Consider the following 12,682-nt stretch of genomic DNA (forward strand, 5'->3'; position numbering starts at 1 on the left):
ACTGGCTTGCCTGCAGAAGGCAGAGAGTGGTTGTAGATGGGTCTTTTTCTGAATGGAGGTCGGTCACCAGTGGAGTGCCCCAGGGATCTGTTCTGGGGCCCTTCCTGTTTGTCATTTTTAGAAATGACCTGGATGAGGAAGTGGAGGGATGGGTTGGTAAGTTTGCCGACGACACAAAGGTTGGTGGTGTTGTGGATAGTTTGGAGGGATGTCAGAAGCTGCAGCGTGACATAGATAGGATGCAAGACTGCGGAGAAGTGGCAGATGTACTTCAACCCGGATAAATGTGTAGTGGTTCATTTTGGCAGGTCAAATGGGATGAAGGTGCATAATATCAAGGGTAAGACTCTTAGCAGTGTAGAGGATCAGAAGGACCTTGGGGTCCGGGTCCATAGGACTCTAAAATCGGCCTCGCAGGTAGAGGAGGTGGTTAAGAAGGCGTATGGTGTGCTGGCCTTCATCAATCGAGGGATTGAGTTTAGGAGTCGGGAGATAATGATGCAGCTTTATAAGACCCTTGTCAGACCCCACTTGGAGTACTGTGCTCAGTTCTGGTCGCCTCATTACAGGAGGGATGTGGAAATGATTGAAAGGGTGCAGAGAAGATTTACAAGGATGTTGCCTGGATTGGTTGGCATGCCTTATGAGGATAGATTGAGGGAGCTCTGTCCTTTCTCCTTGGAGAGACGAAGGATGAGAGGTGACCTGATAGAGGTGTACAAGATGTTGAGAGGTATAGATCGGGTGGATTCTCGGAGGCTTTTTCCCAGGGCTGAAATGGCTGCTACGAGAGGACACAGGTTTAAGGTGCTGGGGAGTAGGTACAGAGGAGATGTCAGGGGTAAGGTTTTCACTCAGAGGGTGGTGGGTGAGTGGAATCGGCTGCCTTCAGTGGTGGTGGAGGCAAACTCGATAGGGTCTTTTAAGAGACTTCTGGATAAGTAAATGGGACTTAATAGGATTGAGGGTTATAGGTAAGCCTATATATAAGCTTAGGTGGGTAGGGACACGACCGGTGCAACTTGTGGGCCGAAGGGCCTGTTATGCTGTAGGTTTTCTATGTTCTATGTTCTATATCGATGTACGATGCTCTTTCAGAAGATCAGGGATTCTGTGGTTCTATATTATGGTGACTCTTCCCCAAAGGCTCCCTTACGACTCGATTGTTAATTATCCCTTTCTTACTACACAATAAAATAGCCCGTTGCCTAGTTGATATTTTAACATATTGTTCTGGAAAACCATTGCATCCACATTCCAGGTTTATCTTTCACTGCATTAACGACAATTATGTTTTGCCAGTCTATACACAGATTGTCACATGCACCTCTAATTTCCTTCTTTATACCATGCCCTACACTATCACCACTGTTGGGTGACATATAACCAACACCTACCAATGTTTGCCCCCTCTTGTTTCTCAGCTCCTGCCAATCTGATGCTACATCTTGATCCTCTGATCTAAGATCCTGTCTCACTCATGCACTAATATAATCTTTCATTCACAGTGCTACCCCATCTCCTCTTCCTTTCCTGTGCTTCCTAAATGTTGAATAACCTTAAACATTCAGTTTCCAGCCTTAGTCACCTTGCAGCCATGTCTCTCTAATGGCAATTACAACATCCCTCTTTACTTCTATTTGTGCCGTTAATTCCTCTGCCTTGTTGCAAATGCATTCAGCTTGAGTGCCTTTAATTTTGCCTTTATAACATTTTCTGTGATTTTGACCTTAGTTTGACCTTTGTTTCCACTGCCTTCTCATTTCATTTGCTACTTTTCTCCCTACCATCAGCTTTGTTTTTCTTCAATTTGAATTCCCTCTCAGGTTCCCCTTCCCCCTCACAATATAAACCCTCTCCAACAGTGCAAACCTCCCTGTGAGATTATTGGTCCAGGTCCTGCTAAGGTGTTACTCTTCTTCCTTGTGTAGGTCCCAACTGCCCAAGAAGCGGCCCCAGTACCTCAGAAATGGAAAACCCACCCTCCTGAACCTCCTGTCCAGCCACATCTTAATTTGCTGTTTGTTCCTATTTCTGTAATCACAAACACATGCCACTTGGAGTAATCCTGAGATTGAAGTCCTGTATTTTAAATCTCTTTTCGAGCACTCTCTAATCTGCTTTCAGATCCCTCATTTTACTGATGTTGTTCCTGCCTATAAAGCAGCTTTTTAAAATGTAATCATTCATGGGGTGTGGGCGTCGCTGGCTGGGCCAGCAGTTACTGCCCATTCTTAATTGCCCTTAATTGCCCTTGAGAAGGTGGTGATGAGCCACCTTAGTGAACACTACAATCCCTGTGGAGAGTGGAGAGCATTCCATTACACTCCTGTCTTATACATTGTAGGAGTAATGTGGAGATGTCGGCGTTGGACCGGGGTGGGCACAGTAACAAGTCTCACAACATCAGGTTAAAGTCCAACAGGTATATTTGGTATCACAAGCTTTCGGAGCGCTGCTCCTTCACCAGGTGAGTGGAGAGTTGGGTTCACAAACAGGGCATATAAAGACACAAACTCAATGACAAGATAATGGTTAGAATGCGAGTCTACAGGTAATCAAGTCTTTACAGGTACAGAAAATGCGAGTGGAGAGAGGGTTAAGCACAGGTTAAAGAGATGTGTATTGTCTCCAGCCAGGACAGTTAGTGAGATTTTGCAAGCCCAGGCAAGTCGTGGGGGTACAGATAGTGTGACATGCACCCAAGATCCCGGTTGAGGCCGTCTTCATGTGTGCGGAACTTGGCTATCAGTTTCTGCTCAGCGACTCTGCGTTGTCGTGTGTTGTGAAGGCCGCCTTGGAGAACGCTTACCCGAAGATCAGAGGCTGAATGCCCGTGACTGCTGAAGTGTTCCCCGACAGGAAGAGAACACTCCTGCCTGGTGATTGTCAAGCGGTGTTCATTCATTCATTGTCGTAGCGTCCGCATGGTCTCGCCGATGTAACATGCCTCGGGACATCCTTTCCTGCAGCGTATCAGGTAGACAACGTTGGCCGAGTTGCAAGTGTATGTACCGTGTACCTGGTGGATGGTGTTCTCATGTGAGATGATGGCATCCGTGTCGATGATCCGGCACGTCTTGCAGAGGTTGCTGTGGCAGGGTTGTGTGGTGTCGTGGTCACTGTTCTCCTGAAGGCTGGGTCGTTTGCTGCGGACAATGGTCTGTTTGAGGTTGTGCGGTTGTTTGAAGGCAAGAAGTGAGGGTGTGGGGATGGCCTTGGCGAGATGTTCGTCTTCATCAATGACATGTTGAAGGCTCCGGAGAAGACGTCGTAGCTTCTCCGCTCCGGGGAAGTACTGGACGACAAAGGGTACTCTGTCCGCCGTGTCCCGTGTTTATCTTCTGAGGAGGTCGGTGCGGTTTTTCGCTGTGGCGTGTCGGAACTGTCGATCGATGAGTCGATCGTCATATCCTGTTCTTATGAGGGCATCTTTCAGCGTCTGGAGGTGTCTGTTGCGAACCTCCTCATCCGAGCAGATCCTGTGTATTCGGAGGGCTTGTCCGTAGGGGATGGCTTCTTTAACGTGTTTAGGGTGGAAGCTGGAGAAGTGGAGCATCGTGAGGTTATCCGTGGGCTTGCGGTACAGTGAGGTGCTGAGGTGACCGTCCTTGGTGGAGATAGAGTCATAGAGTCATAGTGTCATAGAGGTTTACAGCATGAAAACAGACCCTTCGGCCCAACTTCCCCCTTTTTTTAACCACTAAGCTAGTCCCAATTGCCTGCGTTTGCCCCATATCTCTCTCTACCCATCGTACCCATGTAACTGTCTAAATGTTTTTTAAAAGACAAAATTGTACCTGCCTCTACTACTACCTCTGCCAGCTTGTTCCAGACACTCACCACTCTCTGTGTGAAAAAATTGCCCCTCTGGACACTTTTGTATCTCTCCCCTCTCACTTAAACCCATGCCTTCTAATTTTAGACTCCCCTACCTTTGGGAAAAGATATTGACTATCTAGCTGATCTATGCCCCTCATTATTTTATAGACCTCTATAAGGTCACCCCTCAGCCTCCTGCGCTCCAGAGAAAAAAGTCCCAGTCTATCCAGCCTCTCCTTATAACTCAATGCATCAAGTCCCGGTAGCATCCTCGTAAATCTTTTCTGCACTCTTTCTAGTTTAATAATACCCTTCCTCTAGTAGGGTGACCAGAACTGTACACAGTATTCCAAGTGTGGCCTTACCAATGTCTTGTACAACTTCAACAAGACGTCTCAACTCCTGTATTCAATGTTCTGGCCAATGAAACCAAGCATGCCGAATGTCTTCTTCACCACTCTGTCCACCTGTGACTCCACTTTCAAGGAGCTATGAACGTGTACCCCTAGATCTCTTTGTTCTGTGACTCTCCCCAACGCCCTACCATTAACTGAGTAAGTCCTGCCCTGGTTCAATCTACCAAAATTTGTCTACCTCGCATTTATCTAAATTAAACTCCATCTGCCATTTGTCAGCCCACTGGCCCAATTGATCAAGATCCCATTGCAATCCGAGATAACCTTCTTCACTGTCCACTATGCCACCAATCTTGGTGTCATCTGCAAATTTACTATCTTCTATATTCCTCCTATATTCTCATCCAAATCATTGATATGAATGACAAATAACAGTGGGCCCAGCACCGATCCCTGAGGCACACCGCTGGTCACAGGCCTCCAGTTTGAAAAACAATCATCTACAACCACCCTCTGTCTTCTGTCATCAAGCCAATTTTGTATCCATTTGGCTACCCTGGATCCCGTGAGATTTAACCTTATGCAACAACCTACCATGCCGTACCTTGTCAAAGGCCTTGCTGAAGTCCATGTCGACAACATCAACTGCACTATCCTCATCTACCTTCTTGGTTACCCTTCAAAAAACTCAATTAAATTTGTGAGACATGATCTTCTACTCACAAAGCCGTGCTGACTGTCCCTAATCAGTCCTTGCATCTCTAAACGCCTGTAGATCCTGTCTCTCAAAATACATTCTAACAACTTACCCACTACAGATGTGAGGCTCACTGGCCTGTAGTTCCCAGGCTTTTCCCTGCAACCCTTCTTAAACAAAGGCACAACATTTGCCACCCTCCAATCTGCAGGCACCTCACCTGTGGCTGTCGATGATTCAAACATCTCTGCTAGAGGACCCACAATTTCCTCCCTAGCCTCCCACAATGTCCTGAGATATACCTCATCAGGTCCCACAGATTTATCTACCTTGATGCGCTTTTAGACTTCCAGCACCTCCTTCTCTGCAATATGTACACTCCTCAAGACACAACTATTTATTTCTCCAAGTTCCCTAACATCCATGCTTTTCTCAACAGTGAATACTGATGAGAAATATTCATTTAGGATCTCACCCATCTCTTGCAAAGATTCCCACCCCCCTGTTATATTAATTTAAACTCTCTTCAACCAGTGTAGCAAGTAACCCCCCTCCCCCCCCACTCCCCACCAAAGACATCAGTCAGTGACATTGCAGAGCTAACCTGCCAGGAAGTAGTCCAACCAGAAATATACTTTAAGCTACAGCTCTGAACTGGTTCTCAGAAGAATGTGTGCTAAAATCCTGTGGCATTTACGTGAAGATAAATGCCTCTATGTTCAGATTTCCACCTCGCTTTGCGTGAAGAAGTGTCTCCTGACATCACCCTAGAAAGGCCTGACTCTAATTCTGAAGTTAAAGTTGTATTAAGTTGATTTTTCTCTACACCCTAGCTATGACTGTAACACTACATTCTGCACCCTTTCATTTCCTTCTCTATGAACAGTATGCTTTGTCTGTATAGCGCGCAAAACACAATACTTTTCACTGTATGCCAGTACATGTGACAATAATAAATCAGATCAAAATACAAACCCCAGTCTTGTTCTACACTCTTTCCCATCGGAGGAAATAGTTTTTCTCCATCTACCTTGTCAATTCTTTTATCATAGAATCCCTGCAGTGCAGAAGGAGGCCATTTGGCCAATCAAGTCTGCACCGACCACAATCCCACCCAGGATCTACCCCCGTAACCCAATGTAATTACCTTGCCAGTCCCCCTGACACTATGGGGCAATTTACCATGGCCAATCAACCTAACCCGCACATTATTGGACTGTGGGAGGAAACCGGAGCACCCGGAGGAAACCCACGCAGACACGGGGAGAATGTGCAAACTCCACACAGACAGTGACCCAAGGCCAGAATCGAACCCGGATCCCTGGCGCTCTGAGGCAGCTGTGCTACCCACTGCACCGTGCTAAATTCTCCTTCAGTGTAACTGATATTTATACTGCAGGATGAGGGAATGGAAGATGAGTGTCCCTCACCCTGCAGTATAAATATCTCCCACTTTCTATGCCTTTTAGCTTTGACAAAGGGTGATCGGGACTGGAAACATCAGCTCTTTTCTCTCCTTACAGATGCTGCCAGACCTGCTGAGATTTTCCAGCATTTTCAAATTCAGAAATTCATTTGGAGACTGGGGAGATTCTCACTCAATTCACCCACAATTAGAATTCTTTTCAGAGCGGGGACTTAAAGACGTTGTCAAGGCCGACTGCCCGGAGATCAGGAAGGTGCTCAATCTCCAGACAGTGGTACAAATCGCCCTACTCCTACTCAAAAGAACAAACAACAAAGAACAGAACAGCACAGGAACAGGCCTTTCAGCCCTCCAAACCCGTGCCAATCATGATGCTCTAACAAAACTAAAAAAAACTTTCTGCCCTTACTCAGTCCATATCCCTCTATCCCCTCCCTATTCGTGTACTCATCCAGATGCCTCTTAAATGTTGCTAATGTGCCTCTTTCCACCACCTCCTCTGGCAGCGCGTTCCAGGCACCCACCACTCTCTGCGTGAAAAACCTTCCCCGCACATCTCCCTTAAACTTCCCCCTCTCACCTTGAACCTGTGTCCCCTTGTAATTGACACTTCCACCCTGGGAAAAAGCCTCTGACTATCCACCCTGTCCAAGCCTCTCATAATTTTGTAGACCTCTATCAGGTCTCCCCTCAGCCTCTGTCTTTCCAGTGAAAACAATCCTAGTTTATTCAACCTCTCCTCATAGCAACACCCTCGAGACCCGGCAACATCCTGGTGAACTTTCTTTGCGCTCTCTCCAAAGCTTCCATGTCCTTCTGGTAGTGTGGTGACCAGAACTGCACGCAATACTCCAAATGCGGCCTAACCAAGGTTTTATATAGCTGCAACATGATTTCCCAACTCTTGAGTATAAAGAGTATAGGAAGGTGCTGAGGACACAGCCTTGTGGGACACTGCTGTTGAGGAAAATTGTGGAGGAAGTGTTGTTGCCTATCCTCACTGATTGCAGTCTGTGGGTTAGGAAGTCTAGGATCCAGTTGCAGAAAATGTCAAGGGGCGATGATTATATTCTCTCTGTTGGAGATGGTCATTGCCTGGCACTTGTGTGGCAATTGTTGAAACTGAGTGTCTTGCTCAGCCATTTCAGAGCGCAGTTGATAGTCAAGCACATTGCTGTGGCTCTGGAGTCACATGTAGGCCAGACCAGGTAAGGACGGCAGATTTCCTTCGCTAAAGGACATTGGTGAACCAGATGGGTTTTTCCGACAATCGACAATGGTTTTATGGTCATCAGTAGATTCCTAATTCCAAATATTTTTCACTGAATTTGTATTGCGCCATCTGCTGTGGTGGGATTCGAACCTGAGTCCCCAGAACATTAGCTGGGTTTCTGGATTAATAATCGCGCGATGATACCGCTAGATCATCACCTCACCCTTCTTTGGGTGAAGACGGATCTGACGTATTCGTTAAACACTCTACCAATGTCCTCTGGCTCCACCCACAGATTGCCCCCTTGGTCCCCAATGGACCTCAGTCTCCCAAGTACCCCAGTGTGAAAGGAGTTGCAAATGGCCGTCCCAGGTACATGAGTGTGAGAGGAGAGTTTCTGCTAGTGTGGATTGAGTCTGACTAACATTTCCCTCTGTGCAGGAGGAGCAAGGTCGGGTATCCCGTGAATTTCGCCGCATTTACCATCTGCCCAGTAACCTGGATCTGGCATCTATGACCTGCTCACTGTCCAATGATGGTTTGCTGACTCTCTGCTGCCCAAAAATCAGAACAGGAGATGATTTAAACCAGCAAGACCGACCAATCCCGGTGATCTATGAGGAAAAGCTTGGGAACCAGCCTGAGGTCAGAGCAGATCCATAAGCTGCAAAGATGAGTGATCGGCAAGTCTCTATTGGTTTAGGCTGAAACCTGTGGTACTCTCCTTCAAGCCAATGGAATTGTTGAACCCAACTGTCAGCCGTGACACTGGACACAAATGTCGGTGTCACCTATCAGACTTGTCTGTAACTGTCTCAAAGCAATTTCTGTTTCTGTAATTTCTTTCATCGTTCTGACAGTGGGCATGAAATTGAGACAATAAAACTTCAAATCTTTCCACTATGGCTGCTCATTCTATCCAAAATCAAACAAACACAATTACTCACCGAGCACAAGGTTTTCCTGCAGGAATAAAAGCAAAATACTGCAGATGCTGGAATTTTGAAATAAAAACATAAAAAGCTGGATAAACTCAGCAGGTCTGGCAGCGTCTGTGGAGACAGATACAGAGTTAAGCTTGGGTGGGACTTTCTGTGCAATCCACCGTCTGTTTCATGGCGGCAGGGTCGGCCCACTGTTAGCCTGCAGCCGGATCTCTGGTTCCACCATTGTCAACGAGCTTTCCCAATGAGTGCACCCCTCGCCGCTATGGCAGGGGGGCTGCTGTTGGCGGGACAGAAAGATCCTGCTGGCATGAATCTAATCTAATCTATTAGGAATGTTGGTAGTGGAGGTGGAGACCATTTGACCCCTGGAGCTTGTGTCACTGCTCAATCAGATCATCACACCTCTGTCACCGAACTCCATATATCCCACTTTGATCTAACATCAGTTGCTGATGGCAGACGAGAATTCCAAACCTCTGCCACCCCTTTACGTATAGAACTATTTCCAACTGTGCTCCTCGACTTCTCAATCAGTAGAAATAGTTTCTCTCTATCTATCTATCTGCTCCCCTTAATGTCTAGAAACATTTGATCAAATTACTCCATTAACACAAACCCTGTTTGTGTTATCTCTCCTCATAATTTAATCCTTGGAGTCCATGTAAATGTACGCTTGTTCTCACCAAGGCACTAACCACTCATTGTGTGAATCTGTCTCCACCACACTCTCAGACAGTACATTCCAGATCCTAACCACTCGCTGTGTGAATCTGTCTCCACCACACTCTCAGACAGTACATTCCAGATCCTAACCACTCGCTGTGTGAATCTGTCTCCACCACACTCTCAGACAGTGCATTCCAGATCCTAACCACTCGCTGTGTGAATCTGTCTCCACCACACTCTCAGACAGTGCATTCCAGATCCTCACCACTCGCTGTGTGAATCTGTCTCCACCACACTCTCAGACAGTAGTTGAGTACCTCTTGGCAAACATTCAAGAAGTGCATCATGAACTGTAACAATTGTTTATTCTTGTCTGGCCCAAAAGTAAAACTGGAAAGGTGGCCAAACCGTGGCTTACAAGGGAAATTAGAGATAATATTAGATCCAATGGAGAGACATGCAAATTGGCCAGAAAAACAACAGACCTGATGATTGGGAACAATTTAGAATTCAGCAAAGGAGGACCTAGGGATTGATTAAGAAGGGGAAAATAGAGAATGAAAATAAGCTAACAGGGAACATATAAACTGACAGTAAAAGTTTCTATAGTTTTGTAAAGAGAAAAAGATTGAAGACAAATGTAGGTCCCTTACAGTCAGAAACAGGGAAATTTATAATGGGGAACAAAGAAATGGCCGACCAACTGAATACATACATTGGTTCTGTTTTCACAAAGGAGGACACAAATAAGATACCAGACATGTTGGGGAACACAGGGAGGGAGAAACTGAAGGAAATCAGTTTTAGTAGATAAATTGTGTTGGGGAAACTGATGGGATTGAAGGCTAATAAATCCACAGGGCCTGATTATTTACATCCCAGAGTACTAAAGGAAGTGGCCCGAGAAATATTGGATGCATTGGTGGTCATCTTCCAAGATTCTATAGACTCTGGAGTAGTTCCTACAGATTGGAGGGTAGCTAATGTAGCCCACTATTTAAAAAGGAAGGTCAAGAGAAAACAGGGTATAAATCAGTCAGTCTGATGTCGGGAAAATTCTAGAATCCATTATCAAAGATTTTGTAGCAAAACACTTGGAAAACGGTGGCAGGATCAGATAGAGTCAAAATGGGTTTACAAAAGGGAAATCATACTTGACAAATCTGTTGGAATCTTTGAGGATGCAAGGCTGGTGGAAGTTGGGAACCCTGGATGACTCGGGATATTGAGGCCCCGGTCAAAAAGAAAAAGGCACATGATGTGTATAGGCAGCTGGGATCAAGTGGATCCCTTCGAGAATATAGAGGTTGTCAGAGTAAAGTTAAGAAAGAAATCAGGAGAGCAAAAAGGGGACATGAGATTGTTTTGGCAGATAAGGCAAAGGAGAATTCAAAAAGCTTCTACAAATACATAAAGGGCAAAAGAGTAACTAGGGAGAGAGTAGGGCTTCTTAAGGATCAACAAAGTCATCTATGTGCGGATCCACAAGAGATGAAAATATTCTAAGTTCTAGCTTTTATTAACAGGGGGTTGGAGTTTAAGAGCCGTGGGGTTATGCTGCAACTGTACAGGACCTTGGTGAGACCACATTTGGAATATTGTGTGCAGTTCTGGCCACCTCACTATAAGAAGGATGTGGAAGCGCTGGAAAGAGTGCAGAGGAGATTTACCAGGATGCTGCCTGGTTTGGAGGGTAGGTCATATGAGGAAAGGTTGAGGGAGCTAGGGCTGTTCTCTCTGGAGCGGAGGAGGCTGAGGGGAGACTTAATAGAGGTGTATAAAATGATGAAGGGGATAGATAGAGTGAACGTTCAAAGACTATTTCCTCGGGTGGATGGAGCTATTACAAGGGGGCATAACTATAGGGTTCGTGGTGGGAGATACAGGACGGATATCAGAGGTAGGTTCTTTACGCAGAGAGTGGTTGGGGTGTGGAATGGACTGCCTGCAGTGATAGTGGAGTCAGACACTTTAGAAACATTTAAGCGGTTATTGGATAGGCACATGGAGCACACCAGGATGATAGGGAGTGGGATAGCTTGATCTTGGTTTCAGATAAAGCTCGGCACAACATCGTGGGCCGAAGGGCCTGTTCTGTGCTGTACTGTTCTATGTTCTATGTTCTACCCTTTCTATTACCCCTGACTTGCCCATTCCTATAGGAATGGTACTGGTGTCCTCCACTGTGAAAACTGAGGCAAAGTACTGATTTAGCATCTCTGCCATTTCAGTGTTCCCCACTATTAACTCTCCGGTTTCATCTTCCGAGGGACCAACATTCACCCCCAGCGACTCTTCCCTTTTATACACCTATAGAAGCTTTTGCTCTCCTTCTTGATATTTTGCGCTAGTTTTCATTCGTAATTTACCTTCGCTGTTTTTATTACTTTTATAGTCTCCCTTTGTTTATGTTTAAAAGTTTCCCAATCTTCCAGCCTGCCACTGGCCTTTACAATATGGTATACCTTAGTTTTTGTCTTTATATTGTCCTTGACCTCCTTGTTTAGCCATGGATATTTATTAGCCCCCCCTTACCATCTTTCTTCCTCACTGGGATATATTTTAGTTGTGAGGAGTTGAGGATCTCCTTAAACAGCTGCCACTGGTCATCCACTGTCCGACCTTTCAGCCTTCCTGCCCACTCTGCTCAGGCCAAGTCTGTCCTCAAGCCGATGTAATTTCCTTTGTTTAATTCCAGAATGCTCGCATGGGGCTCCACTTTCTCACCCTCAAACTGAATTTTGAATTCTATCATACTATGGTCATTCCTCCCTCGAGGGTCCTTAACTATGAGGTCATCAATTAATCTCTCCTCATTACACAATACCAAATCCAGAGTAGCCTGCTCCCTGGTTGGTGCCACAACATACTGTTCTAAGAAACAATCTCTCATGCATTCAATGAACTCTGTCTCCAGGCTACCCTTGCCAATTTGATTCTTTCAATCTATGTGGAATCAGAGAGTGGTTGTAGAGAGTTGTTTTTCAAACTGGAGGCCTGTGACCAGCGGTGTGCCTCAGGGATCGGTGCTGGGTTATTTGTCATTTATACTAATGATTTGGATGAGAATATAGGGGGCATAGAACATAGAACATAGAACATAGAACATTACAGCGCAGAACAGGCCCTTCGGCCCACGATGTTGCACCGACCAGTTAAAAAAAAAACTGTGACCCTCCAACCTAAACCAATTTCTTTTCGTCCATGAACCTATCTACGGATCTCTTAAACGCCCCCAAACTAGGCGCATTTACTACTGATGCTGGCAGGGCATTCCAATCCCTCACCACCCTCTGGGTAAAGAACCTACCCCTGACATCGGTTCTATAACTACCCCCCCTCAATTTAAAGCCATGCCCCCTCGTGCTGGATTTCTCCATCAGAGGAAAAAGGCTATCACTATCCACCCTATCTAAACCTCTAATCATCTTATATGTTTCAATAAGATCCCCCCTTAGCCGCCGCCTTTCCAGCGAAAACAATCCCAAATCCCTCAGCCTCTCCTCATAGGATCTCCCCTCCATACCAGGCAACATCCTGGTAAACCTCCTCTGC

The 12,682-nt window shown here is 45.9% G+C and overlaps 2 protein-coding genes across 2 annotated transcripts in view; one reads left to right on the forward strand and one right to left on the reverse strand.

Annotated features, from left to right (window-relative positions):
* Positions 1-8,177, forward strand: part of cryaa (crystallin, alpha A) — a 52,980-nt gene extending 44,803 nt beyond the window's left edge. Inside the window, exon 3 of the mRNA XM_078232077.1 lies at positions 7,956-8,177. Within this exon, the coding sequence (XP_078088203.1) occupies positions 7,956-8,177 (222 nt within the window). The remainder of the gene's footprint in view (positions 1-7,955) is intronic.
* Positions 1-12,682, reverse strand: part of u2af1 (U2 small nuclear RNA auxiliary factor 1) — a 288,331-nt gene that overhangs the window by 181,702 nt on the left and 93,947 nt on the right. The gene's annotated exons all lie outside the window — the stretch shown is intronic.

Source organism: Mustelus asterias, chromosome 17 (genome assembly GCF_964213995.1).
Source record: "Mustelus asterias chromosome 17, sMusAst1.hap1.1, whole genome shotgun sequence".
In the NCBI taxonomy this organism is placed as follows: domain Eukaryota; kingdom Metazoa; phylum Chordata; class Chondrichthyes; order Carcharhiniformes; family Triakidae; genus Mustelus; species Mustelus asterias.